Genomic DNA, 25,702 nt, shown 5'->3' with positions numbered 1-25,702 from the left:
TTTTGGACTAGGACTAGACCGAGGTCCACACGAGGTTCGTACTTGACGCCGAGCAGCACGCGCGAACGGACCGCACGTTGACAATCAAATTCGAGCGCTTGCAGTGCACCTGATTGCAAGGAAGAAACCCGTTACAGGATTACCAGTGCAGGAAAAATTAGGATTTTTGAAGCGTTTTTTTTATTACGGGTAGTGATTAACGATATTTTGTGAGTTAGTTAGAAATAATAAAGAAGCGTGACTTTGCTCAACGGAAAATTTCCAGCGTTTTTGAACCTCCGCAACTACGTAACGCCAGTACGTACGTGTAGCAGGAAATCACTCCATCACTTATTCATGATCGAATAAAATCGATAAAATGTCGTACGTAAATGCACGGTCAGTGCGGTGGCGGTACATGAAACTCGTCGAGGCTTGAACGAGTCGTGTCCATCCTCGCGTGTGACATTTAGCGTCATCAAGCAGGACATCACAGACAGAGGATATCACTAGGCCTCCGGTGTCAGTCAAGAAATACACGTGTGTATGTGCTACAGTTGGGAACAAAGGGTAGTGTTCAATGAAGTCCTTGGCCCATATATTGGTTCAGTTGGGAAAGTGATGTCGTATGAACGGTGTGAGTTGGGTTCAGGGCTCTGAGTACGCGGTCTACACAGATGGTATTCGACCGTTGCGAATTGTTGGCAAATGGTACCACGTGTTGGGTTACGCCAAGTGTAAAGTGGACAACTCGTAGCTGTACCGCGGCACCTTCACCGTGGGAATCGATCGATACGAATGAAATTTAGATGCGTTAGCTGTGCAATCGGAAGTGTGCAATCTCCAGCTGCTGGTCCTCTATCATTGTGCCATCCACTTCAACCACCCATGTATACCTACTTGCAAGGCGTTCAGCGGAAACCGGTGCCTCGAGTGATAATGAAGCAATTTGAATATTGAAGTGCAGAACGAGGCTTGCCCGCCCAGGTGTAACATCCAGTAGCAGTAGCTGGTAGGATGAGTGACGCCGACCAGGCCGGAAGCAACAGTAGTAGTGCTAGTAAATCCATGCCGAGCGATAGCGTAGTCGTAGTGAAAGTTAGCCCCGCCAAGGAACCCGGAGGCGGAGAAAGTGCACAAACCACCAGCACCACCGTATCGCCCGAAGGACCTCCCGGTGACCCGGATCCAACAACCAACCCGACCCAACCCCGCAACGGAAGTCTGCCGGAAGCGTTGCTGTACCAGAGTTCGCTGAACGTGATACTGCCAAACTTTATCGAGCAGGAGCAACGGTTCAGCGGGAGGCAGCAGTATCTGACGCCACCGAGGGCGATTCAGTCGAGTCCGCTGACCAAGATCCGACGGTATAGTCAGGATTCGTACGCGCTGCCGGGGCGTTTTCTGAATCGGAGCAATGAGGAGGTAAGAGTTGGTCGGGTGGTAAGATTTACTGAAGTGGACCAATTCACCACATCGTTGCCCATTTTTGAAATTTGGCATGTGATGTGTTATTGGTAACGATAGCGATAGCTTGTTAGTATAAACTGTGCACCAGGTCAAGGATTTAACGACGAAACGAAAATGTATGTATTCTCTGTATTCTTTGTTGAATTTAAACCCAAAACGAAAAGTCTTCAAATTATTGTATGCCTTCAGATGAAGTATTCTTAAACCTCTTCAATGAAAAATTTGGGCAGTTTAACTGAATTATTAAAACTTTATTAAAAGTTAAGGCCGTTGCAAATATTTTTCAAAGTTCATGTCGCCCCCCCTTCAAAATTGGTCCGAAAAATCAGAGGGCAAAAAAATATTTTTTCAAAAAAATATCAAAATTTCAATGGAAAGGTGTATGAGGGTAATTCTCCGCCAACTCACACAGCAGTTGCCCCGGGGGTAACTTTTGTCCCTGATCACGAATCCGAGGTCCGTTTTTTTATATCTCGTGACGGAGGGGCAGTACGACCCCTTCCATTTTTGAACATGCGATAAAAGAGGTGTTTTTCAATAATTTGCAGCCTGAAACGGTGATGAGATAGAAATTTGGTGTCAAAGGGACTTTTATGTAAAATTAGACGCCCGATTTGATGACGTACTCAGAATTCCGAAAAAACGTATTTTTCATCGAAAAAAACACTAAAAAAGTTTTAAAAATTCTCCCATTTTCCGTTACTCGACTGTAAAAAAAATTGGAACATGTCATTTTATGGGAAATTTAATGTACTTTCCGAATCTACATTGACCCAGAAGGGTCATTTTTTCATTTAGAACAAAAATTTTCATTTTAAAATTTCGTGTAAGGGGGTTGCTTACAAACATCACGAGTTATCGCGATTTTACGAAAAAAAAGTTTTGAAAAAGTTGGTCGTCATCGATCATGGCCGTTCATGGTCACCTGCGACAGACACGGACGACGAAACAAAGAGAAACGCAAAAAGTAACTTTTTCAAAACTTTTTTTCGTAAAATCGCGATAACTCATGATGTTTATAAGCAAACCCCTTATGTTTATATATCAATTTTTTGTAATTGTCTGCTCTACAACTTTGTAGAACATTCTTACACTCTAAAAAATAACCCTGCAAAGTTAGAAAAAACACAAAATTTTTAAAAAAAAATTTTTGTTCTAAATGAAAAAATGACCCTTCTGGGTTAATGTTCCATTTTTTTTTACAGTCGAGTAGCGGAAAATGGGAGAATTTTTAATACTTTTTTAGTGTTTTTTTTTCGATGAAAAATACGTTTTTTTCGGAATTATGAGTACGCCAACAAATCGGGTGTCTAATTTTACATAAAAGTCCTATTGACACCAAATTTCTATCTCATCACCGTTTCAGGCTGCAAATTATTGAAAACACCTCTATTCCGCATGTTCAAAAATGGAAGGGGTCGTACCGCCCCTCCGTCACGAGATATCAAAAAACGGACCTCGGATTCATGATCAGGGACAAAAGTTACCCCTAAGGACAAAGTTTCACGCAAATCGAAGAGGGGTCGGGGCAACTTTTCCCGAGTTCGTGTGAGTTGGTAGAGAATTACCCATGATGCATTTTAAAACACTTTTTTCGTTCAAATGTTGACACCGTGGCCTGCAATTTCAATTTTTAGCTTTTTTTTTATTGTCCGTAAGCCCTTGTACGGAAACATGAGCCGCTGTAAAAATACCCAAACTTTTAATAAAGTCTCAACTTTTATGTATAAATCGATCGCATCAAAGTTTCAAACATTTCACATTTAAAACAACTATTTGTTATAAAATTGTTATTTTATGTAAAAACATTTTTTTCACACTTTTCAACAAAAACTCTCTAAAAAATTTAGTTTAGGGAAATATTTCTTCAAAAAAAATCGTATAGGGTTTTCAACAAAAACCTTCTAAAAAATGATGTTTAGCTAGAAAAGTATTGATTTTCGTAGAATGTCTCATTGCTCCGTCCCGCCCGTGTGGATCAATTGGACCGCGCACTGAACTCACAATCCAGAGGTCGCCGGTTCGAATCCCGCGGCGGGCGCTCTTAAAATTTGTAAATATGGGTATCCGGCGCCGTTGCTCCGTGCCGTACTAAAACACTTAGGAGCCCAGGGCAGCGAAGTCCTTGTAGTTATAAGCAGACGTGCATCCACTCTATCTCCTCTTTTAGAAGAACTTGTTTGGCATTTGGCGTTTGGCGTTGATTCCCAGCATGTTGTGCCAGTGTTTAGAGTACACTTATTACGCTAATCTTTAAGGCTCCCGAAAATAAACCAAGTGAGATATAGGGTAAGAACTGTTAAGTGCACTCAAAGAGCTTTTAAGACGTACTTCTTAAGAGCTTATGAGACTGAAATGAAAATAATACCTGAAGTCGGTTTTTCCAAGGAACCAATGTTTTCTTAACATCATTCATGCTAAAAACAAGACGTTTTTAACTGGCAACAAACATAACATTACTTCAAACTTAAATGCCAACCAGAACAAGTTGAGTGCCGTTAAGAAGAGCTCTTAGTGCCGATGCATGTCTGGTTATAAGGAAGACACTAGTGGTTGGTACTAGCAATGGTGGCCGACAGCTATAAAGTCAACTTTGATTTTTTTCGTCTCATTGTTCCTGCCAAGTGCGTCTAGAGACAGTTGAACAGACATGCATTGGCACGCTCTGCACTGGCACTTCAGATTAGCACTTACCTCAAGTTCTACGCACACTGCGCATTGCACAGTGCTAGTGCTATTTTTTAGCACTTCTTTATAGCACGCCTAAGAAATTTCCAATTTTTGTTAAGGTAAGCACTAGTCTTGGTGGTCAATTTGATTCATTTCGTTAAACTTGGATACTGTTTGCGCACTTCTAAGGCTACAAAGTTCAACCAAAACTTTGGCAGGTTTATGATTGTGAATGGTATTATTGAATTTTAATGAATAAATTTGATATTTTCTTAAACAAACATTAACCAGAAACATAAATACAAATATGATTTAAAAATCAAAAATGTACTACATATTACTGTTGCAAGCTTCAAAAGTCGTATTTTCATGAGTATAAAATAAATATAAAATTTTATGTAATGTTTACTTTTAAAAATGCACTTAAAAATAGCAATAAAACTCGAGTCTTCCAATTCAGAATGCTGAAAACACCGTCACAAACTTTTTTTTTGTTCGAACAATATTATTTATCATTTCAACAAAAAAATTCAAACAGAAACTTCTTTTTCAAACTATTTGAACAAAAATCAGGAAATAAAACATTTTTTTAAAAGATGAGATTGAAGACGAGAGTCTTATAAATTTCTAAAATATTGCTAATTCCTTGATTATTTAATACAAAAAAAAACTAAAACAATCATTTTATACAAATGAAAAGTATTTCTCCTAGAGCTTGCAACAGTAGTTTGCAGTTCAATTTCGAGTATTAAACATTAACATGTTTTGTATCCATGCAACTGGTTAATGTTTGATTGAGGAAATATGATATTAATTCACAAAAATCTTGAAAAACCTCATCAATCTCAAACCTGAAAAAAATCGGTTGTATCAGCTAATTCCAAGCTGGATCAGAGAAGACCGGTGTTAATTGTACACAACAATTATGTAATAATCTAGTTGTTCTTGTAAAAATAACATTTTAATGCGGTTGTATGATTTTAATTTCTGAATAAATCCCACATATTCATAAAATCGGTAAAAACTTCATTTTCAAAATGTTAAGCGGTTTGCAACCTTCTACAAAGTTGTTTCTTGTCTTATTTTGCACATTTTTATGAGTAAATGACACATGAAACACATCATTTGACAAGTTTCCTGAACTGTTCTATGGAAATTTCCAATAAATGATTAAGGATTTTAAAACAAAAAACTTAAAATATAGATATCTCAGAAATTTCCCGATGAAATATTTCGCTCTTAAAAGCATTGGAAAGCTGAGAAAATTTCTTATAAGACACATTTAATAGTAGCGATGACTATTTTTTCTCCTTAAGGTTGCCCAGAAAACACGCCGTGGCAACGAAAAGCTCATTATAAAACTATGATGGAAAAAATACAAAAAATCTTTGAATGATGAAAACCACAAACCCAACAAACTCGACAAATTACATTTTCACCAATGTGTCTGGACCAAAGAACCTATGGCTGAGCATTACCTTTTTACTATAGTTAAACATTAGGTTTTTTTTTTTGTAAAAAGGTGTTTTTTTAACAAAAAATGTCGATCTTATTGGTTGAACAAAAAATATAGATCCTCCACCACTATCTTGATGCATTTTTTTTACATTTCTATGGAATTGGTTATTTAACCACTGGCTTTGACAAATGTGTTATTATTTTGCGATTCAGGTATGAATCGAACGTTTTGTTTCAATTATTTAACAATGCTGATTATTTTTATATCACGCGATGAAAAGTTTAAAAAGGGTAAAAATGGTATCAGTTTGCTTGTATTAAATCTTACGACTAATCCAGAGCGTTACTCCCCTGTAGTTATCTGGTATGTGATTCGTTCACATAATCCTCTCTGCGGTTAATGCAACGCTGTAGGTCTGGCCGCAAAAAAGAACATGAGCGAAACACATTCATTGATCAACGTACATAGTCACACTCAATCGTTACTTAAACAAATATTTTTGCTGTGTTACCCGCAGCTCCATGACCATGTCGGGGATCTAGATAATCGCTATTACGTTATCGATTCAACCATCAACTGGAATGAAAGACCATTCGTTCTGGCATATCCCAATCGCTCTAATATCCGGTAATCTGTTTTCGTGTGCTTTTTTTTATTCCCCTCCCTACAACTATAGATAAGTCAACATAACGAACCGAATCAATTATTAATGCGACACAGCACGGACAACCTGCGAGGTATTAATAGTATCCCCCTGAAGGGTGGTTCCACCGCCACCCCCGTGACCTCCCGAGTGACTGTTAGCATGAATGGTGGGCTGGGCAACCAGCTGAACTTTGCCGGTACCAACGCCAACGCCAACATCAACAAATTCAACGTCACCAGGACGAACAGCACCACCAACACAGGTGAGCTGGACACGTATGGGACGGTGTCTACGGCCCCGTCCACCCATCAGTTGCACGATAGCACGCAGCACGTGGCCGACGGCAACGGTTACCATGGTGGCAGTCCAACCGAGGACTCGGCAATCGACACCGGTTCATCGTCCCGCCATCCGGCGGTAGATTCGAGCGAGAAGACGCTGTCCACGTTGGACGATATTATGGAAAGTCCGCTGCTCAAAACCCCCGTCGAGAAGTGGCTTGAAGCGCAGGACCGCGCGCTGGACCAAATGAAGATCAACGAGGAGCAGAACCGAAGGTATATCCATCAAGTGTGTGTTGGATGTTCTAAATCATGTACCCTCTCTATCTCTGTGACAATTGGCCGTTGTAACGCTATGCAATAACGAACGATTCACGCGATTAGTCCCGATCTTTACAGCAAGATATTCGGCCCCAAGATCAGCAACACCGAGAACATCCCGGGAACGCCGATGGACACGTCGGACATTGCGTCCGAGATCAACAAAAGTTTCAACTCCAGTACGATGAGCATCATGAACGACCGGCGCCGCTCGTCGACGAAACTGCTCACCGGAAGTTCACCAGTGAGGACGATTCTGCGTGAGGAAAATCGGAACAGTTTAGGTGGCGTCGGGGGAGCCGTTACGGGAAGTTTGCGCAGTAAGAAGCGGAAGGGTTCCGAACAGTCTGGCGATGGGAACCGCAGACCGAGCAAGCAGGACAAGGAGGTAGGTGGCGTAACTAAATTGGGCGAACGGATAGGAATGATCTCTCTTTTAAGGGTCTCGATCCAGAATCGCTAATGTTCCGCGACGGCCGTCGCAAGATCGACATGATCCTCTGTTACGAGGAGTCTGATGACGGCGTTATGACGGAGGAGGAAGCGTTGAAGAGACACCAACGTAAGGTGTTTCAAGAGAACCTGGTGAAGGAGGGTTTGGAGATTGAGTTAGAGCACAAATCGCAGGCGTTCGATGAGAAGACGTACTTTGTTAAGGTACACATCCCGTGGCGAACGGAGTCACGCTACGCCGAGGTGATGAATCTCAAGCTGCCTGTGAAGCGATTCATCACAATCAGTGTGAAGGTAATGTTTTGCTGACTAAGCGTGACTTAAGATAACCTAATGGTTTACCGTAGGAAGAAGAATCAACTCTGCGGAAGCATCAGAACAAGTGGCTCAGCTACTGGAATAAGATGATGTCGATGATGGACTACAATTACAGTCGTATCGAGAAAGAACCCTCGTTCTACTCGGCGACCTGCAACGGAAATCCGGAGGAGCAGTTCATCGTGAAGGATCGCTGTACGACCTTCACAAGCGCTCAGCGAAGCCTGATCGTGATGCAGATTTTGATGCGGGCTCGCTTCGATGACACGGAGAAGATCAACTTTATCGGAATCCGAAGGCTGCTGAACGACGGGACGTATCTGGCGTGCTTTCCACTGCACGAAGGCCGATACGATCGAAACCACTCGACGGAAGCGGTGTTCGATCGGAGGTTACTGTACCTCGAGTGGGCTCGGCCCATCAAGTGGTACAAGAAGCAGCCGCTTTGTCTGGTGCGGAAGTACTTTGGCGATAAGATTGCGCTGTACTTTTGTTGGCTCGGCTTCTACACCAAGATGTTGTGCGCTCCGGCGGTGGTTGGATTGTTGTGTTTCCTGTACGGGCTGGCGTCCATGGACTCGAGCGATAACATTCCAACGTAAGTCGTTTTGTCATTCCAATATCATGGACAACTAAATATTCATAACAATTACGCAACCCACTAACCGAGTGATCCTCACTTACAGCAAAGAAATCTGCGACAAAAACGGGCCCGGCAACATAACCCTATGTCCGCTATGTGACAAAGCCTGCAGTTACCAACAGCTCTCCGAGTCGTGCCTTTTCGCCCAGCTTACGTACCTGTTCGACAACCCATCCACCGTATTCTTCGCCATCTTCATGTCCTTCTGGGCCACGACCTTCCTCGAGATGTGGAAGCGCAAGCAATCGGTCCTCGTGTGGGAGTGGGACCTGCAGAACATCGAAAACGAGGAGGACATGCGGCCGGAGTTTGAAACCTCGGTCAAAACGTTCCGCACGAATCCGGTGACCCGGGAGAAGGAACCCTACATGCCAACGTGGGATCGCGCGATTCGCTTTGCGGCGACCTCTAGCGCGGTGCTGTTCATGGTAAGTTGATTCTTCCCGTGAGAAACTCTCTGTAACCCAATGTTTCGTCTAGATCTCAGTCGTCCTCGGTGCCGTCCTGGGGACCATCATCTACCGGATATCGCTCGTATCTGTGATCTACAGTGGGGGTGGAAACTTTTTCCGCACACATGCCAAACTTTTTACCACAATGACTGCTGCCTTAATCAATCTTGTCATCATTATGATTCTAACACGTGTAAGTTATTGCACTGAATCAGACAATTTCAAGCTTCCTCTTACAAACCCTCCTCATTTCAGATCTACCACAAGCTAGCACTGTTTCTAACCAACTTAGAGAATCCCCGAACGCAAACCGAGTACGAGGACTCGTACACGATCAAGATCTTCGTCTTTGAGTTTATGAACTTTTACAGCTCGCTCATTTACATTGCGTTCTTCAAGGGGCGCTTCTACGGTGAGCTTGTTGATTTTCATCTCGATGTTAATCTAAATTGAAATGATCTTTGCTTTTTTGTAGACTACCCCGGCGATGACGTGGCGAGGAAGAGCGAGTTCTTCCGGCTGAAGGGTGACATCTGTGACCCGGCGGGTTGTCTCAGTGAGCTCTGTATCCAGCTGGCGATCATCATGGTGGGAAAGCAGTGCTGGAACAACTTTATGGAGTACTTCTTTCCGTGAGTGGTTATTAGTGTATTTTATCGTTAAAATAGTTATCCATATAGTGAATCCGGACTTTTTATTTATTAAAGTAAACTCTGAATTCTAGGGCAACTAGCATTCAATCTCATTCACATAAGTTTTAGATTAAGTTTCAATAAGTCGTAAACTGCTTTTCCCAAATTTGCAGTGCATTCTACAACTGGTGGCGCCAGCGTAAGCACAAACAGCTCACCAAGGACGAATCCCATCTGCACATGGCCTGGGAGCAGGACTACCACTTGCAGGACCCCGGCCGGTTGGCGCTGTTCGACGAGTACCTTGAAATGAGTATGGATTGGAGTCTCCAATTTCATCAGAATGGCTAGACATTGCTCGTTTCTTTTCAGTCGTCCAGTACGGCTTCGTAACGCTGTTCGTGGCGGCCTTTCCGCTGGCTCCGCTCTTCGCGCTGCTGAACAACATCGCCGAAATTCGGCTGGATGCGTACAAGATGGTTACCCAGTCGCGGCGACCGCTGGCCGAGCGGGTTGAAGACATTGGCGCCTGGTACGGGATCCTGAAGATCATCACCTATACCGCGGTGGTTTCAAATGTTAGTATGGGCTTGTGCGTAGATTGCTAGGAGGGCTAAAGTTTTGCTTGTTACAGGCCTTTGTAATCGCTTACACAAGCGACTTCATTCCTCGGATGGTGTACAAGTACGTCTACTCGCCACATTTCACGCTGCACGGATATATTGAACACTCGTTGTCAGGTAAAGTAGTGGAGATATCTAGTTTTCCAAACATGCATTAAAGTTGGACAGAGTAATCTAGCGTCAATTTCCCTACAGTTTTCAACACGTCCGACTACAAGGAGGAATGGGGAACGAAGGGCGAAAATGACCCGGACACCTGTCTGTACCGGGGCTACCGGAACGGGCCAACCGACAACGAGCAGTACGGGCTGAGTCCACACTACTGGCACGTGTTTGCCGCCCGGCTCGCGTTCGTGGTGATCTTCGAGCACATTGTGTTCGTGCTGACCGGCATCATGCAGTTCATCATCCCGGACATTCCGGTCGAGGTGAAGACGCAAATCCAGCGCGAACAGATGCTCGCCAAGGAGGCCAAGTACCAGCACGGGCTGAAAAAGTCCCGCGACACGGACTACGAGGAGATTCTGCACGTGCTGCGCGAGCAGAGCAACAACAGTCGGCAAGGTTAGAAGTCCTCATGGAGGTGTAAAGCTTTCATTTCTGATGGTTGATCTTTGCAGGAGTTCGCGGAAGCTGGGCCCGGCGCCTAAGCCGCATGAGTGACGGACTGGACGCGCACGTGGAGATATCGAACCGGCCTCGACAATCGCTCGAATCTACCGTTTGGGAAGTCACATAGCAGTAGGAGGCTGACTGACTGAAGTTAGATTTTAAAACTCATCCGTTTTTGTTCTGCATTTTCTTATATATTTGTAGTAGAAATAAACTAACAGTCGTTCTCAAATTCTGTGTGCGTTTCAATTATCCTTGGTTGTTCAGCCGATTCTTCTGGTTCTGGCGAGAACAACGGGGCTTGGTCCTAAATACCGCCGGATCCAGCACGTTGTACGGTGGGTTCTCGTTGACGCAAACGATGTTCTTCAGCCGTCGGTTCTCGTTCTTCTCCAACAGATGAGGTGCCAGCAGCAGAAACAGCTGCTCCGTCCACGACGGCAGTCCACAGCTCGAGAAGCACAACTCCCAGTACGGCAGCCCCAGGTGGGCGATGCTCATTCGCAGATATTCGGTGAACGTATCGGCCAAGAATTGCCACTTGAAGGTGCCCATCTCGAGCAGAAAGATCTTCGGGTTCGACGATTCTGGCGTCTCGTACACCAGACAGACCTTGGCCAGATCCGTAATGGTGCTCAGCTCGAAGATCTTGCTGCGCGAGTTCAGATTCAGATGGTTCAGATAGCCGGACGTCGAGTCGATATAGTTCGACTGGCGAATGATGGGCGGTATCGTGACGGCAGTGTTCGGGCTTGAGCTCAGAATCGTGTCGATGTTGTCGCGAACCAGTGTAATCTGGATCAAGTGTGGGAAATGGATGTGACCCACGCGGCGGATGTCGTTTGCTGAAAAGAATCAAATTTCAATTCCCAAACCCCTAAAGAATTAAACCCAAACGCATTACGCGAGTATTGGTAGCTCCAGTAAAAGTTGAACCCATCAGTGGACAGATAGAACTTTTTCATATCGTCCGGCAGGTAGATGTTGTGGCGGGACTCCCACGCGGTCACCTGAGCCTTCTCGCAGGGCAGCCGCTTCTCGCAGGTCACCTTAAAAATCGTAAAAATGATTCGAACAATTTTATAAGCTAAAAATTCTTAAGAAAAGAAACTTACTTGCACGATTCGCGGGATGCAATCTGCAAATTTCTGTGAACAAAAAAGAAAAGCGCTTGGTCAGCGTGTTCAGTTAATGTGGAACTTAAAGTAGAACCTTCGCCAGGCCGAGAGATAGATTCTCGTAGAACATGTCGTCCAGATCGACGACATTTTTAATGGTGCTCATCTAAGTTTGTACAAGTACTTTCGAAATGAACTTTTGCTAAATGAGGCAGTATTGATCAATCAAATTGGATTCGAGAGGGGGTTGCCATGGAGTACTTAATATCTTCAACCCATCTTTGAACCTAAAATGTTATTCAGTTTGAGTTAATTCGTTAGTTTCTTGTCAATTGTAGATTAATATCTCAACTTTATTCCTAATAGCACGCCTCTGCTCGCTGAAAGCCACGCGTGACACGCAAGATAAGCGCACGCATGACTCCAGGCGTAACGGAAATAAATTTGAAATTATGTCGACATTGCGCGCGCTTTGAGAGTCGGTAAATATTGGCTTGACAAAAAGTTGGTTGCGATTATTTCATATCTTCTGTTTGTTTTGGTTTTGATTGGGAGAGTGCCCCCCAGTCATGAGAATTTCTGGCTAAATTGGTTCTGCTAGAATCCTGCTAGAATGATTCTAGCAGGCCTGTTCGAATCCTGTTAGCATTTTGCCAGAATGTTCTAACAGAAAAAATCTGTCGAAAATGACGTCATTTCGCCAACCTCGTGGTCAATCACATTTTCCTCGGCCATCTTTCATTTTTTCGGTGCCTTTGCTAGAGTACAAAAGTTGTTTGTTTTTCACGAGCAACTTTATTTTTACACAAGTAAGTTGCTGAAAGTGGCGGTTAAAAAAATAAGCTATTAATGAATATTTTAAAAGATTTCTGCACAAAAAAACGACGGATAGTCCGTAGTCGGGAAACCTTCAAAGCTTTTGAGGTTATGTTCTCGGATTGTTTTCCTCCGGCGTAACTTGCTAACTTTCCGCAATCAAGCAAATTGTAATTACTCTGTTATCATTTTGTCATAGGTTCTCAACGGAAAATGGCCGGATTGAAGCCCTATAGACACTCACCACAAATGGCAGAAACAGGCATGTTGCAGTCATTCAAGGACACAAGATAGCAGGAGGTGAGAATTTCACCACTAGTAAGAGGAATGCTATGAAGCTGATGTGTTTTTGTGAAAAGAAATGAAGAAATAAATAAATGTAATCAAAGTTATATTCTGTAATTGTTTTTTTTTTTTAATGACAGCCATCAAGAAGAAAAGAAATCTGACAAACTTTCTCATAAAATTCTAGCAGGATTCGAGCAGAAAATTTCGCTAGCTCATTCTAGCAGGATTCTGACACAATTCTAGCAGGATGGCCTGTCAGAACAGTTCTAACAGCATTCTAGCAGGATTCTCACAGAACCGGTTGATTTCGCCGACCTCTGCTAGAACCGGTTAGCTAGAATTCTTTGAGAATTCTCGCAAAGTTCTAGCAGGATGATGGCAGCGTTCTAGTAAGAATACTTTCGCTCTGTGAGAATTCTGTAAGAATCCTGTGAGAACGCCGTGACTGCCCAGTCACGACGTTCTAGCAGGATTCTAACAGAGTTCTTACAGAGCTGGATATTCTTACAGCATTCTAGCAGAAATGTTCTACCGACCACCCGGTCACGAAAATTTCTAGCAGAGCTGGTTCTGCAAGAATCCTGCTAGAATTATTCTAGCAGGCCTGCCAGAACTCTGTTAGAATTTTGCTAGAAAATTCTGACAGACATAATTTGTCAAAAATGACGTCATTTTCGCCTAACCGTTTTGTGGCGAATGTGAATACCGCCATCTTGTCAATTTTCTCTTTTATTTCTGTTTCTTTTGGAGGAGGACGACGCATTTTCTGCACCGTCAACTTTGGTAAGTAAATAAAACAGATCTAGAAAAATCTAAAGTAAAAGCCTTTTTCTTTTCATAATAACAGGAACCAGATACAGGCAGTTCATCCGTTGAATGCTTGGCATGACAACATATTCCAGCTCGCTGGCCATGTTGCCCGGAAAATTTGGACGACAACACGGGTTGCATCTCAGAAAACGGAAAATTGCAAATGTTTTACGACGCCAAGTACAACGCAACCCCCCTCGATCGTTTCCAGAAAAAAAGTTCCTGAGTGAAAGTTAATTTAGAAAAGTGTGTGTTTTTTGTTTAGTTGTTGCGAATATCGTGTGTATTGAATAAATACATTTTTTTATTTTGTTTCAATTTGCTAGAAAAATCTAGCAAACCTTCTCAAGAAACCTTTAACAAAATTTCCCTTTTTAAAAAATTGTATCCGTTTAATTCTAGCAAAATTCTGACAGGATTCTAGCAGAAAATTTCAGCCATTTCTTTCTAGCAAAATTCTTACAGAATTCTAGCAGGCAGCCTGTCAGAATAGTTCTAGCAAAATTCTAGCAGGATTCTTACAGAACCGATTGATTTCGCCGGCTCCTGCTAGAACCGGTTATTGCATTTGAGCTAGAATTCTCTGAGAATTCTTGCAAAGTTCTAGCAGGAAGATGGCACAGTTCTAGTAAGAATATTTTCGCTCTGCTAGAATTCTCTAAGAATCCTGTGAGAACGCCGTGACTGGGCAGCTCTGCTAGAATATTTCGTGACTGGGCAGTCTCGACGTTCTCACAGGATTCTTACAGAAATCTAGCAGAGCAAAAATATTCTTACAAGAACGGTGCCATCATCCTTCCAGTACTTTGCTAGAATTCTCAAAGAATTCTAGCTCAAATGCAATAACCGGTTCTAGCAGGAGCTGGCGAAATTAACCGGTTCTGTCAGAATCCTGCTAGAATTTTGTTAGAACTGTTCTGACAGGCTTCCTGCTGGAATTCTGTAAGAATTTTGCTAGAATGAGTTGGAAAAAATCTGCTAGAATCCTGATAGAACTTTGCTAGAATTATTCCCAGTCACGAAATATTCTAGCAGAGCTGGTTCTGTCAGAATCCTGCTAGAACGGTAGAACATTTCTGCTAGAATTCTATAAGAATATCCAGCTCTGTAAGAACTCTGCTAGAATCCTGCTAGAACGTCGTGACTGGGTTGATCCGGGAAAAAAGTTTAAACATTGTTAATTACTTTTTATTTTATCAACACAATTTTTATTATCGCTTTACAAAATAAATACACAGTGAAAATCAGATGCGATGCGATGAGTTTTCCTTGGATAAATATTCATTGCTGGCTTCCGTCAGTTCCGAGCGTTCCGAAAGCGTGGCCATTCATTATACGGAGAATCGACCAACGTATACGCATTCAACGGAGAATTCACGGATTTCAGCCATCTTTGAAGATCTCTGCGAAAACAAAGAAAAGAACATAAGATTTAACGGAATCATACTTGAACCCTATGAAGATTTGTACGGCTCGGCGAAACAGAATCATGTCACTTTTTTATTATTATTTTTTTTAATTTTGTATGCACCGACTTACCAGATTCACGAAAAACCTTTCCTCTTGTCAAGTCTTATAAAAAAGTAAGATTGTCGGAAAACATGCGGTTTTGGCGAAAATCTTGTTCGCCGCCAACCGGATGGCTAAAAAATGTTCTGTCATCAGAACCTCGCTTTTTCCATACAAATCATTTACCACTCATTTACCCATAATTTGAAAAGTTCTTATAACCGTGCACTAGAAACCAAAAGCCTGGCAACACGGCATCCGCAAATGTCATTCGAACGGGACGAAAGAGAAAACGTCAAACAGAAGCAAAGTCGACACAGTCGACAAAGAAGGGGTTGACGGAAAAGAAGCAACAGCAGCAGCAGCACCAGAAGAGAGAGAGAGAGGACGCAGCTGAAAACACTTTGCAGCCGTCGCAAAGTTCTGGAAACCATTTGGAGCGAGTGAGCCTTTTTGTCCCACTTCCGGACGCCCCAACCTGGAGTACACCGTCGGACCAACATCCGTCAGGTAAGTGCGCTGCGGCGTTCACTGGTTTTGGGTGGAGATTCACGCTGAAAAGAGAAGGATTTCGATTGTCGTCGCGGCCTCTTGGGCGGAATCACGGGAACAAAAAAGTTGCTAGCTAATGCCTCGCGAGGAAACAAAACAAGCCCCACTGCTCTTGCTTCGGTGCTGGAGTGAGTAGTTTGGCGTAATTGTATTTTTTTTTTCTAGTGCGACCTCAAGGCCAAATTTGAAATTTGCCTTTAGAAACGCACCTTCGCGTCTCCCTTTTGCCCGTGTTGAAGCCATTGTGCATTATTCGGAACGCAGCAGGCTGTGAGTAATGTGTGTGCGGAGGCCCCCTCCCCCTTTTTTTGTCTATTGATTTTCCATCTTGTTTGACGTTTGTGGAGAGTGTTTCCTTCGGAGCTGCAAGCATGGAGATTGTTGTTTGATTGGAAGAGGCTTGTGGATTTTCTGGTAATTTTTAAAAACTTTCATTTGCCTCCTTGATTTTGGGTGCATTAAACCAGTTTGTTTGCGTGTTTGATCATGTTTGCGAAAGGTTTTCAAGTCTTATAGGAATGTAATTTATTCCTATTAGACTTGTAGATCGTTTTGCAAACATGATAACTGAAGCAACATTTAAAAAGGGCACATTAGCATTTTTACAGCTGGAATTGACATTTACAAAGCGATTTCAGTGAAATTTATTTCTTAACTTGAATTTAACATGTTAGGGTTGGTAATGTTGAAATTTTATAGGTTGGCTTCCCTAAAGGCCTATCTACAATCACTTAGCTGAGAAAAAATAAGTAATGTAAAATCGATAAGTTACTTAGCAAAGTACGCAACTTGCGGCCGTCATCTACAATCAACTTTGAAAACTTGCTGGACTGATTTACGTTGCTGTGCAGTTGTTTGTTTACCTTTAATATGGAAACGTCAACTTACCGTAGATTTTGAAATTTTCCAAACCATACGTCAAGTTTCTCATTTGATTAAGAGGCAGTATTTGTAGATTCTGCTCGGTTTGTTCTAGAGGTCGTATCGAGGTGCTCCGATTTGGATGAAACTTTCAGCATTTGTTTGTCTATGCATGAGATGAACTCATGTCAAATATGAGCCCTCTTCGACAAAGGGAAGTGGGGTAAAACGGGCATTGAATTTTGAGGTCCAAAACACATGAAAAATCTTAAAATTGCTCGCATTTCCGTAAAACTTCATCAATTCCAACTCTCTTAGATGCATTCGAATGGTCTTTCGAAGCCCTTCAAAATTTGCTATAGACATCCAGGATTGGTTTAACTTTTTCTCATAGCTTTTGCAAATTACTGTTAAAAATGGATTTTTTTTAAACCTTAATATCTTTTTGCAACAGCCTCCAACACCCATACTCCCATAGGTCAAAAGATAGGTAATTTCATGGACTATAAGCTTACGGTATTAACTTTTTGGCCAATCGCAGTTTTTCTCATAGTTTTACGATTTTTCTAGAACAAACATTTTGCAACGTTGGTTTTTGCTCTGTAGGCCAAGAAGACGGCATTTTTTGGTCTCAATTTTGTCAAATTCGGAATCCTTGGTCAATTTCACGTAAGTTAGAAGTATTGGAGTTGTAATTTTGATTTAAAAAATAATTAAATAAAACATTTTTGAAAAAAGAAATAGATCTGATTTACCCTACGATCAATACGTCAAATGCTGTATCAAGTAGGCGAAAACTTGTTAAGCCCCTAATCCGACAAAATTCTAAATAATATTTTAAATAATTCTAAATGGCATTTTTTCCAATCAAATTCAAAATTCCAACACCTCAATCTAATGTAAAATTTTCTGAGGATTCCGAATATGACAAAATTGAGACCAAAAAGTGCCGTCTTCTTGGCCTACAGGGCAAAAACTAACGTTGTAAAATGTTTGTTCTAGAAAAATCGTAACACTATGAGAAAAACTGCGATTGGCCAAAAAGTTAGTACCGTAGGCTTATAGTCCATGAAATTCCCTAACTTTTGACCTATGAGAGTATGGGTGTTGGAGGCTGTTGCAAAAAGATATTGTTTGCGCACGCATTAGGTTCAGATTGTAGATTTGTATCAGTTCAGTTAGATCTAGTACTACATAATAATTCTAAGCATCTCCAAATGAGTTCTTGGCATTGTTATAGAATTTCCCGCTAGAACTACCAGCTTTGGTCACAAGAATCTTTGCTAGAAGTGGCCATTGCTCCGCGAGACACAGTGCAGAACAGATCAGACAGAACAGAACCGTCCTGTTCTGAAATACAGCTCAAAATGTAGAAAGTTACAGTTTTCTCGTCTAATTACCGTCCATTACAGTTCAATAAACCGACAGAAACCAAGAGCAATAAAGTTTTGATTACAAATTACTGTGCACTAGTTAACCCGCGAGTTTCAGTTCTGTCCAGATCCGATTATGCCACGACCCAAGCAACAGACGCTCTTATGTGCGTTAACAGATATTAAGGTTTTAAAAAAATCAATTTTTAACAGTAATTTGCAAAAACTATGAGAAAAAATTAAACCAATCCTGGATGTCTATAGCACATTTTGAAGGGCTTCAAAAGACCATTCGTATGCACCTAAGAGAGTTGGAATTGATGAAGTTTTGCGGAAATGCGAGCAATTTTAAGATTTTTCATGTGTTTTGGACCTCAAAATTCAATGCCCGTTTTACCCCACTTCCCTTTGTCGTAGAGGGCTCATATTTAGCATGAGTTCATCTCATGTATAGACAAACAAACCCTGAAAGTTTCATCCAAATCGGAGCACCTCGATACGACCTGTTTCACATCGGTGAAAAACTCGCTCTTAAATACTTTTCTATTGTAGAAGGTCAGATTCGTTTCCATTTCTGGAGTTTTTTTTAAAGGTCCAATAAATACAATTTTCAGTTTTTTTCTTTTTGTGCGTTTTTTAATAACCCTGACTCAAGGCTGTTTCAAAAACACCCAAAAGGCAAAAACTGGAAATTTGGTTTATTTGATCTTTAAATAAAAAAAAACAGATTCAGATTAATTCAAATTCCTAAGTATCCGGGGTTTTAAGCGAAGATGGCGTTCGAATGGCGAACAGTCGAAATGTCTAAATCGCGCAATAGCACCAACATTAGAAAACAAATGTGGCTGTCGTGCCATGGCACACTTTTTTCGGAATATTGGTAACACTGCGTGATTTTGACATTTCGGATGTTCACCATTCAAACGCCATCTTCGCTTAAAAACCTGGATTAGTAGATAGAAGTAATCCGGTCATGGAGGATTTGGTTCTGGAAGTCGACGTCTGTAAGCTGAGCAAAAATAATATCATTCTACTGCGAACAGTCTACAAGATAAGACGTGTTTCTTTACTTTACTAAACTAAGCTAAGTTCAATTTTCTAAGTAAAGTGATTGTGTGATTGATTGGCCATAAGGTGTCTTTAGAAAAGGTCCAGCTTGTGACGATGCACTACCTTCCCTTTATTGAGCAATCGAATCCTGAAAGGAAAGGATCACCAGCTGTTTTGGTTCGAAGCGGAATTTATACCATGATCTATCGCTTATGAGGTGGAAGCGGTGTCCGCAGCAGTTTAATCTGGAACGACTCACGTTCTGTTTTGTCGCTACCCAGTACGCGCGGGATCATGTGGCTGAATCGATTCGTGAGAACAATGCTGAATCATCTCGTTAGGGATAAGAAGCACCGCTTGGAAGAGTTGGAGTGCCAGGACATAGAACAGCTGTATCGCTCCAATGAAACGCGTAAGTCCTACAAGAGACTCAGTTAATCCCAGATCAGCACTGTTACTCAAGCCGAAATGTGCCGGGATAAAGATAAGTCTTACGAGTCTTAACGGCGCGAGGTAATTGAAAGGTGAAGGCAGCACTTCGACAAGCACCTGAACAACACAGAGGCTGAGAACCAGGGTGACCGACATCAACAATGCAGCTGGCGAGGGAGACGAAACAACATCCACGGTTAAGGATGCCATCAAGAAGCTGAAGAACAACCAAGCAGTTGGGAAGAATTGTGTAGGAGCCGAGATCATCAAGATAGATGATGGACCCGGACAAGTTTGCGGGTTGTCTGTACCGGCTGATAGTCAAAATTTGAGACCCAGAACAGGAAGGGTGGAAAGAGGGAGTCATATGACCAATTTACAAGGACGAGGACAAGTTGGAATGTGAGAACTACCGCCACGCACGCGATCGATCGCGAAAAGCTATGGAGGATCATGTACAAAAACGGCTTGACCGGTAGGTTGATTAGAATGGTGAAATCAACGATGAAGATCGGTGAAGATCTCAGGTGCGATGTCCGACCCGATCGAATCGCGCAAGAAGATGGGACAAGGTGACGGTATATTCGGCCTATGCTTTATTATTGGGCTTGAAGGTGTCATTGGACGGGCGGACTTCAACCGACGGGCTCGATAATCAACCGATCCAGCCAGTTCATCTGCTATCCAGATGAACAAGAAGCGGGAAGCAGGATAAGGTTGTATTGACGGTGAATGGACGCATCTTCGTTCGGAAGTCGTGCAGTCTATGAACTCTACGAAATTATATTAGTCCGCTTTGTAGCACTTCAAACTTTTCTTGTATATTCTAGATTATTACATTTTCAGATATATGTAATAAGATCTTTCGCTTGTTATCTTTCAGATTTTCATAACTCGTCTAGAAAGTACAAGCGTGTAGTAAACCGCCATCATGAGCTCCGAGGAAAGCACAGACAAAACTACCGAGCAGACCACGACCGAGCAAACGGAGACCGAGGTTTGTCGGAAGAAATTTGAACTTTCCTTGGTAAAATAACTCTCAAAACTTAAACTTTTCAGGAGCAACAGCAAACGGTCAGCGAGCTCGAGCAGCAGGAGGAGGCCAAAATGAAGGCCAAGTACGGGGGCAACATCGGGCTCGGCGGCGGCCCGCGCGGTCTCGGCGGCCACTCGGCCTTCCTGCAGAAGCGCCTCCAGAAGGGCCAGAAGTACTTCGACTCGGGCGATTACCAGATGGCGAAGCAGAAGGGCGGTGGCGTGAAGCAGGTGTTTGCCAACAAGGTGCCGACCGGAGAGGCCATCCCGACGCCGGAATCCGTGCCAGTGCGGAAAACCTCCATCATCCAGCAGTGCAACAAGTTTCAAAGTTAAGTAAGCTGCAAGCTGAACTTTCTTTCTTTCTTATTCGTTGTTGTGAGATTTGTCGCGCGTAATCACCTTCATATCCGCGTTTAGTTTTGATCGTCCCCCTTCTCCCATACTGCGTACGATTATGGTTAGTCTCCTCTCTTTATTTGCTGTGTGGGTTTTTGTCGTTAAGTTTCTAGTTGTAAGTGAAAGGTGAGCCCCCTCTCCCCGCTCGCGCCCGTTTTCAGCTTAGCGCGTTGAAAATAAATAGGCGCTACGATTTGGCCATGCAAAACATTCGGTTCGGTCCCAATCGATGCTCGAAGGCAAGCTTAAAAATTAGGTTTAAAGTTTAGTTTTCTCCAATACACTTACTCTAAGTTATAATCCTTGTATCACTTAATCGTATTCGTTCATAAAGCAAATTTAAGCCTATTTAGTGCATACCATCTGAAAAAAAAAATACAAAATCATGTGTAGAAATCCTTACTTTTCGGAGAGATTGAGAGAAAAAATCACAAATCAAAACGGTTTAGGGAAAAACAAAGAATGGTTAGAAAATCCACTTATCTAGAGAGCAAAGAGAGGTGGAAACAAAAACTCACACAAAACACACACACACACACAAAACACACACACACACACAAAATTTGGCCACGGGAGAGGACACACAGAAACATCGAAACATCCGGTTCCTTCCTTCCCTTTCGGAATGAGGTTACGGCAAAGCGATCTGACCCGAGGAGGAGAAGAAGGTGGGCAGGCAGGCTACCTGCAGAAGAGTGTTTTCAGCCAGGTGTTGTACTGTATATGTGAATAATTATTCATCTGATTTTAATCTGCTAGGGAGAGAGAAGTGGCGTTTTCGTTGTCGAGCAGATATCACAGCCTTGTTATGCGTTGCTCGGTGTCTCAGACGGTTGGCGCTTAAGCAGCTTAAATCTCGATGCGTGGAAAGGGTTTTCTAGGTAACCTTAAGATGGATCGGAAAAAAATCGCTGTGTACTTTGGGTCGTCAAAAAATAACAGCAAAACTAATGACCGAGGGGTCAGCAGATGCAAAATAGAGGTTTATGCAACCAGCTACAAAAAGAAGATTTTTTTCAGCACGAGTCGTACATTTATCCAACGAGGTACTTTTTAAAACAGGGTGGCCACTCAAGTTGGGAAAAAGTCAGGAATTTGTTTTTTTTTTTGTCAGTAAGTCGGGAATTCCAATCATATCTGCTTGAAAAAAGTCTAATTCTTGAATACTTTTGTAATATTTTGACAGAGAACGAACATAGGCACCATGTTTTGCGAAATATCAAAGTTGCAGTGCTTTAGTTGTCACCAGAACCCATTATTTTGGGTGCTTATAATAAGCACCCCAGCTTGAAGGTGCTTATTTCTGCAACGTTTTTTTATTTAGGCTTTAGGATGATAAAATTTGTCTGTATATTTGGAGTTAATTGCTGTAGATGTTATTTTAAATGTAAATCTTCTTGCTTCTTGGCATTTTTTGGAAAACGGTAAGAAATGCCGCAGCGGATGACATTTTTAAAACGTTTCTCATAGAGATCGAGGGGCATAAGGGGATTGTGGCCTGCGTTCAAAGTGGCTTTTTACTAGGTCTAAACAGCTGCACCATGAACATCCTGTATTACTCATGGTTCATTTTCACACTCTTCTGCCTCATCTTTATGAAGGATTTGGTGCCTCCACGCCAATTGACCCTATTCCGGGTAAAAGTTCAAATAAAGTCGCTTGAAGACAGTGATTGTTTTACCAATTCTGAAGTCTGCTCAAAAATAGAACTCAAAGCCGTCTTCTCACGATATACACTCAAAATTTGGTCACAGATGTCTAATTTTGGCCACATTGTAACATGCCATTGCTCCTCAAGAAGTACAGAATCTGCTAGGAACTGACCAAAAACCAAGTTTTAATTGACAATGTTGACAACAGTTATTTTGTCTGTGGTAACAAAGAAAGACAAGTCATAGTTACCTTGTTTGAAAAATATGCACCAGCACCGCACCCAAATATTTTAAAGTTCGGTGCTTATCGTAGTTACCTTACTATAAGTGCAGGTAGGGGAACAGCATCTAATTCCAGCGTGCCTCTAATGTTGGCAGGTCAGAACTTTGACATTCAATTAAAGCAAATTAAAAGCGTTTTCAACTGAACTCGAGTGATAAATAGTTCAATAAAAAGTGAGCAAGCAAGTTTCTATCAAAAGTTTTGCAAAATTAGTTGTTCAAATAGTGAAAATCAGCAAATTGGATGGAGTTAGGAGCGAGTGCTTAACTTGCCAAACATACGAGAATTTCCCCTACTTATTTCCCTTCCCTGTATTTTGCACAATTTTCTAATTTAATTCACTCAATTTTTCTTTAGGAACTTACATTAAACTTAGAGTAATTTTCCTATTTGAGAATGAAAAAATCCTAATAAACACTGGATGTGTTTGACACAGATTTTTATAATATTTTTTTTGACACAGATTTTTATAATATTTTTTATGAATCAAAAGTTTTTTTTTTAATGTTTTTTCTTTGTTTGTCAAACATTACCTCTTCTTCTTACTCTAACTTGAAACAACAACAAAGTTGATGCAAAAATTGAACTAGCATAAACGATAAATTGTGTTTCATTTTATCTCATCGATTGAATAATTGAAAAAAATATTCCAACTTGAGTTTGGCAATGTTTTGTTTTAATTCTAAATATAACTACTTGAAGCTTGATTTTCAGTTATCGGAATACTTAAATAGTACGAATCCACGCGTTGTTCATTCTGAATGAAAGAATTGAAACACTTTTTTACGTTTTGATAACAAAAATAAAATTGAATTTGCCAAAAAAATCCAACAAATTTTGGTTTAAGTTACTGCAAATATGTTTAAAAAATTGTTTTTCAAACATTTTCCTCTACATTTTTTTTTTTCATTGATAAAAAAATAAGGCAGTTACATACTGACAAATAGATCAATCAACATTAATTTAAAAATTCAATAAAAAAATTAAAAGAAACTTAAAGTAAACATTTTTTTTACGAATTACTAGATATTTTCTAAATTCAATAAATTCAGTTATCTTAAATGTTTTGTCATTTCCAGTTGAAACGGAGTATCAAAAACAATAATTTTGCCATGATTAAAAATACACATTGAAATTATAAATGTTATTTAGCTTTCGGTTATTTTTCAAAGACAAATTGTTTATGTTCATAATTTGAATCAAAATAATGAGTGCTTCCATTTTCAAATGTTTTTTTTTTTTAAGAAATTAGTTGTTAAATTTCTGTTTTTACTCGTAGACCCACCTTCACGTATACTATCGACTCAGAATCAAATTCTGAGCAAATGTCTGTGTGTGTGGATGGACGTAGATTTTTTTTCTCACTCACTTTTCTCGAAACTGGCTTGACCGATTTTGTCCGGATCTGTGTTTTTAGATCCGTCTACAGGTGCCATAGGTCATATTTTCATACCATTATGTTTAGTAAAGTACTTCAAAAGTTATGCTAAAACACGATTTTGACTAAAGTTCGCAAGATTGTAAAAGTGTGGTTTTTGTAAGAAAGGCCGTAATGCTATACATTTTTAGAAAGGTATTTAAAAGACATTTCTAACGAGTCCAAAACATTAAAGATCTGACAACCCTATCAAAAGTTATAAGCACTTAAGTGTTATTTATGCACTCGCCGGATCTCAGATATTTTGATGAAAACGTTGTCCAAATATATCATGCGACCTATCTTTAGATAGGTAATTAAAATACCTTTCCAACGAGCACGAATTGGATTGGAGATTTGACTTCCCTATCAAAAGTTGTAAGCGCATAAGTGTCCTGCAATATGAAGATCTGACTACCCAATCTAGTGGTATGAATAATTAGTCAAATTGATAAAACACTTTTGTGTCTATTTTGGATAGCACCCTTTAAATTTGAGGAAGGCACCAACCACCTAAGGGTGGATTAAGCAACGTTTTTTTTTAACCGTTCTTTAGATAAGAAATGCCCGTTATTTGAGATTCTGGAAAAGACGATAATTTCAAAATGGGATTTGAGTGGTCTCTCTGACTTTTTGCAGCGAGGTCCGTACAAGTGGAATTATAAGTAAAATGTTCATGTATTTTGTCAATTAACAGTCGTAAATATTTTTATGTTTTCAAAGGTTTTTACTTTAAGAAACAAGTCCTAAAAAAGTTCAACCTTTCAGCATTCATTTCAATACTGAAAAGAAGATCACTATTCAGCATTTATTTTTAAATGTGATACTATTCGATTCTGTTATTTTTGGTACAGACGACGTTCAAGAATGAGTAATTTTATTAAATTGAATGCGAATGCGAAAGAGCGAGTTGTGGCGCTTTAACCACGGCAAATGGTGTCCTGAGCAATCTTGAATCCCAAACTTTTATAGCATGGTGCTCCCCACACTTCTTCCTCCCCTGTTGATTCAGAATTGTGTCGTTGTTTGAACAATCCGTGCTCAAACTCAATACAATTCAACTCTGAGGTAAACTTAACGCAGTAGGCCTGGCCGCTTTAATGTTTGTGATGTTTCAAAGCGTTATAATGCAATGGCGCACTTCAAATGTTAATAAATGACAATAATTAAACTTTCGGAAGCCGCTTGAACTTTTTCAATATGGAGACTTTATGTAAAATATTCTGGAGAATCGATTCCCGCGTTCGGGTTTCGTGTCTTTTTTTCTTTCGGTGTTGTTTTTTCAGAAAGCTCGTTAAATTTCCTATAAGTTTGTCTTTGACCACTTTTTGATACGATGCAACGGCTTTGAGATGCAGCAATATTTAAATTATAAATTACAAAATTATTTAAAACACTTACGCCCTTCTCAAATGTCATTATCGAGTGAAACTTGCTTCATATACAAAAACACGACTTATATACCTAAGCGTAGGATAACCAGGATAACATGTCTAAAAAGTTTCATTGAAATCGGAGAGGGGCCGGTACAACCGATTGACTATTTTA

At 41.0% G+C, this 25,702-nt stretch overlaps 3 protein-coding genes across 5 annotated transcripts; 2 read left to right on the top strand and 1 right to left on the bottom strand.

Annotated features, from left to right (window-relative positions):
* Positions 1 to 43: 43 nt before the first annotated feature.
* LOC6040081 (anoctamin-4) lies at positions 44 to 10,791 on the top strand. Of its 2 annotated transcripts, none has more exons than XM_038255907.1 (14): positions 44 to 1,404; positions 6,255 to 6,781; positions 6,905 to 7,214; positions 7,268 to 7,573; positions 7,627 to 8,195; positions 8,284 to 8,668; positions 8,721 to 8,885; positions 8,948 to 9,104; positions 9,168 to 9,324; positions 9,498 to 9,637; positions 9,697 to 9,902; positions 9,959 to 10,064; positions 10,143 to 10,511; positions 10,568 to 10,791. In XM_038255907.1, the coding sequence occupies exons 1-14, from the start codon at positions 997 to 999 to the stop codon at positions 10,684 to 10,686; spliced, it is 3,924 nt and encodes a 1,307-aa protein (XP_038111835.1). In that variant the 5' UTR covers positions 44 to 996; the 3' UTR covers positions 10,687 to 10,791. The 2 variants fall into 2 exon arrangements, with proteins under 2 accessions (XP_038111835.1, XP_038111834.1); XM_038255906.1 differs by having other exon boundaries at positions 6,890 to 7,214.
* Positions 10,736 to 11,898, bottom strand: LOC6040080 (tubulin polyglutamylase complex subunit 2). Its single transcript, XM_001849497.2, has 4 exons — positions 11,772 to 11,898; positions 11,675 to 11,707; positions 11,464 to 11,608; positions 10,736 to 11,404 (listed from the first exon to the last, which is right to left on the bottom strand). Exons 1-4 carry the CDS (start codon positions 11,841 to 11,843, stop codon positions 10,809 to 10,811), a joined length of 846 nt encoding a protein of 281 aa, XP_001849549.1. The 5' UTR covers positions 11,844 to 11,898; the 3' UTR covers positions 10,736 to 10,808.
* Positions 11,899 to 15,417: 3,519 nt separating this feature from the next.
* Positions 15,418 to 21,568, top strand: LOC6040079 (alpha-endosulfine). Of its 2 annotated transcripts, none has more exons than XM_001849496.2 (3): positions 15,418 to 15,610; positions 20,252 to 20,365; positions 20,428 to 21,568. In XM_001849496.2, the coding sequence occupies exons 2-3, from the start codon at positions 20,300 to 20,302 to the stop codon at positions 20,737 to 20,739; spliced, it is 378 nt and encodes a 125-aa protein (XP_001849548.2). In that variant the 5' UTR covers positions 15,418 to 15,610; positions 20,252 to 20,299; the 3' UTR covers positions 20,740 to 21,568. The 2 variants fall into 2 exon arrangements, with proteins under 2 accessions (XP_001849548.2, XP_038111751.1); XM_038255823.1 differs by lacking the exon at positions 15,418 to 15,610 and adding an exon at positions 15,916 to 16,066.
* Positions 21,569 to 25,702: the final 4,134 nt, after the last annotated feature.

This window comes from Culex quinquefasciatus, chromosome 2 (genome assembly GCF_015732765.1).
Source record: "Culex quinquefasciatus strain JHB chromosome 2, VPISU_Cqui_1.0_pri_paternal, whole genome shotgun sequence".
NCBI classification, from domain to species: domain Eukaryota; kingdom Metazoa; phylum Arthropoda; class Insecta; order Diptera; family Culicidae; genus Culex; species Culex quinquefasciatus.
Note: the sequence above shows the minus strand (reverse complement) of the source record. Positions and strands in the feature narration are given on the sequence as shown.

Bases quoted from the DNA above. Each gene is read 5' to 3' on its own strand.
- LOC6040081 (XM_038255906.1), top strand. From the start codon at position 997: ATGAGTGACGCCGACCAGGCCGGAAGCAACAGTAGTAGTGCTAGTAAA. The intron at 8,196-8,283 runs GTAAGTCGTTTT...CCTCACTTACAG, and splicing joins TCGAGCGATAACATTCCAAC to CAAAGAAATCTGCGACAAAA. The intron at 8,886-8,947 runs GTAAGTTATTGC...TCCTCATTTCAG, and splicing joins TCATTATGATTCTAACACGT to ATCTACCACAAGCTAGCACT.
- LOC6040080 (XM_001849497.2), bottom strand. From the start codon at position 11,843: ATGAGCACCATTAAAAATGTCGTCGATCTGGACGACATGTTCTACGAG. The intron at 11,708-11,771 runs GTTCTACTTTAA...TTTTGTTCACAG, and splicing joins TATCTCTCGGCCTGGCGAAG to AAATTTGCAGATTGCATCCC. The intron at 11,609-11,674 runs GTAAGTTTCTTT...ACGATTTTTAAG, and splicing joins GCATCCCGCGAATCGTGCAA to GTGACCTGCGAGAAGCGGCT.
- LOC6040079 (XM_001849496.2), top strand. From the start codon at position 20,300: ATGAGCTCCGAGGAAAGCACAGACAAAACTACCGAGCAGACCACGACC. The intron at 20,366-20,427 runs GTTTGTCGGAAG...TAAACTTTTCAG, and splicing joins CCGAGCAAACGGAGACCGAG to GAGCAACAGCAAACGGTCAG.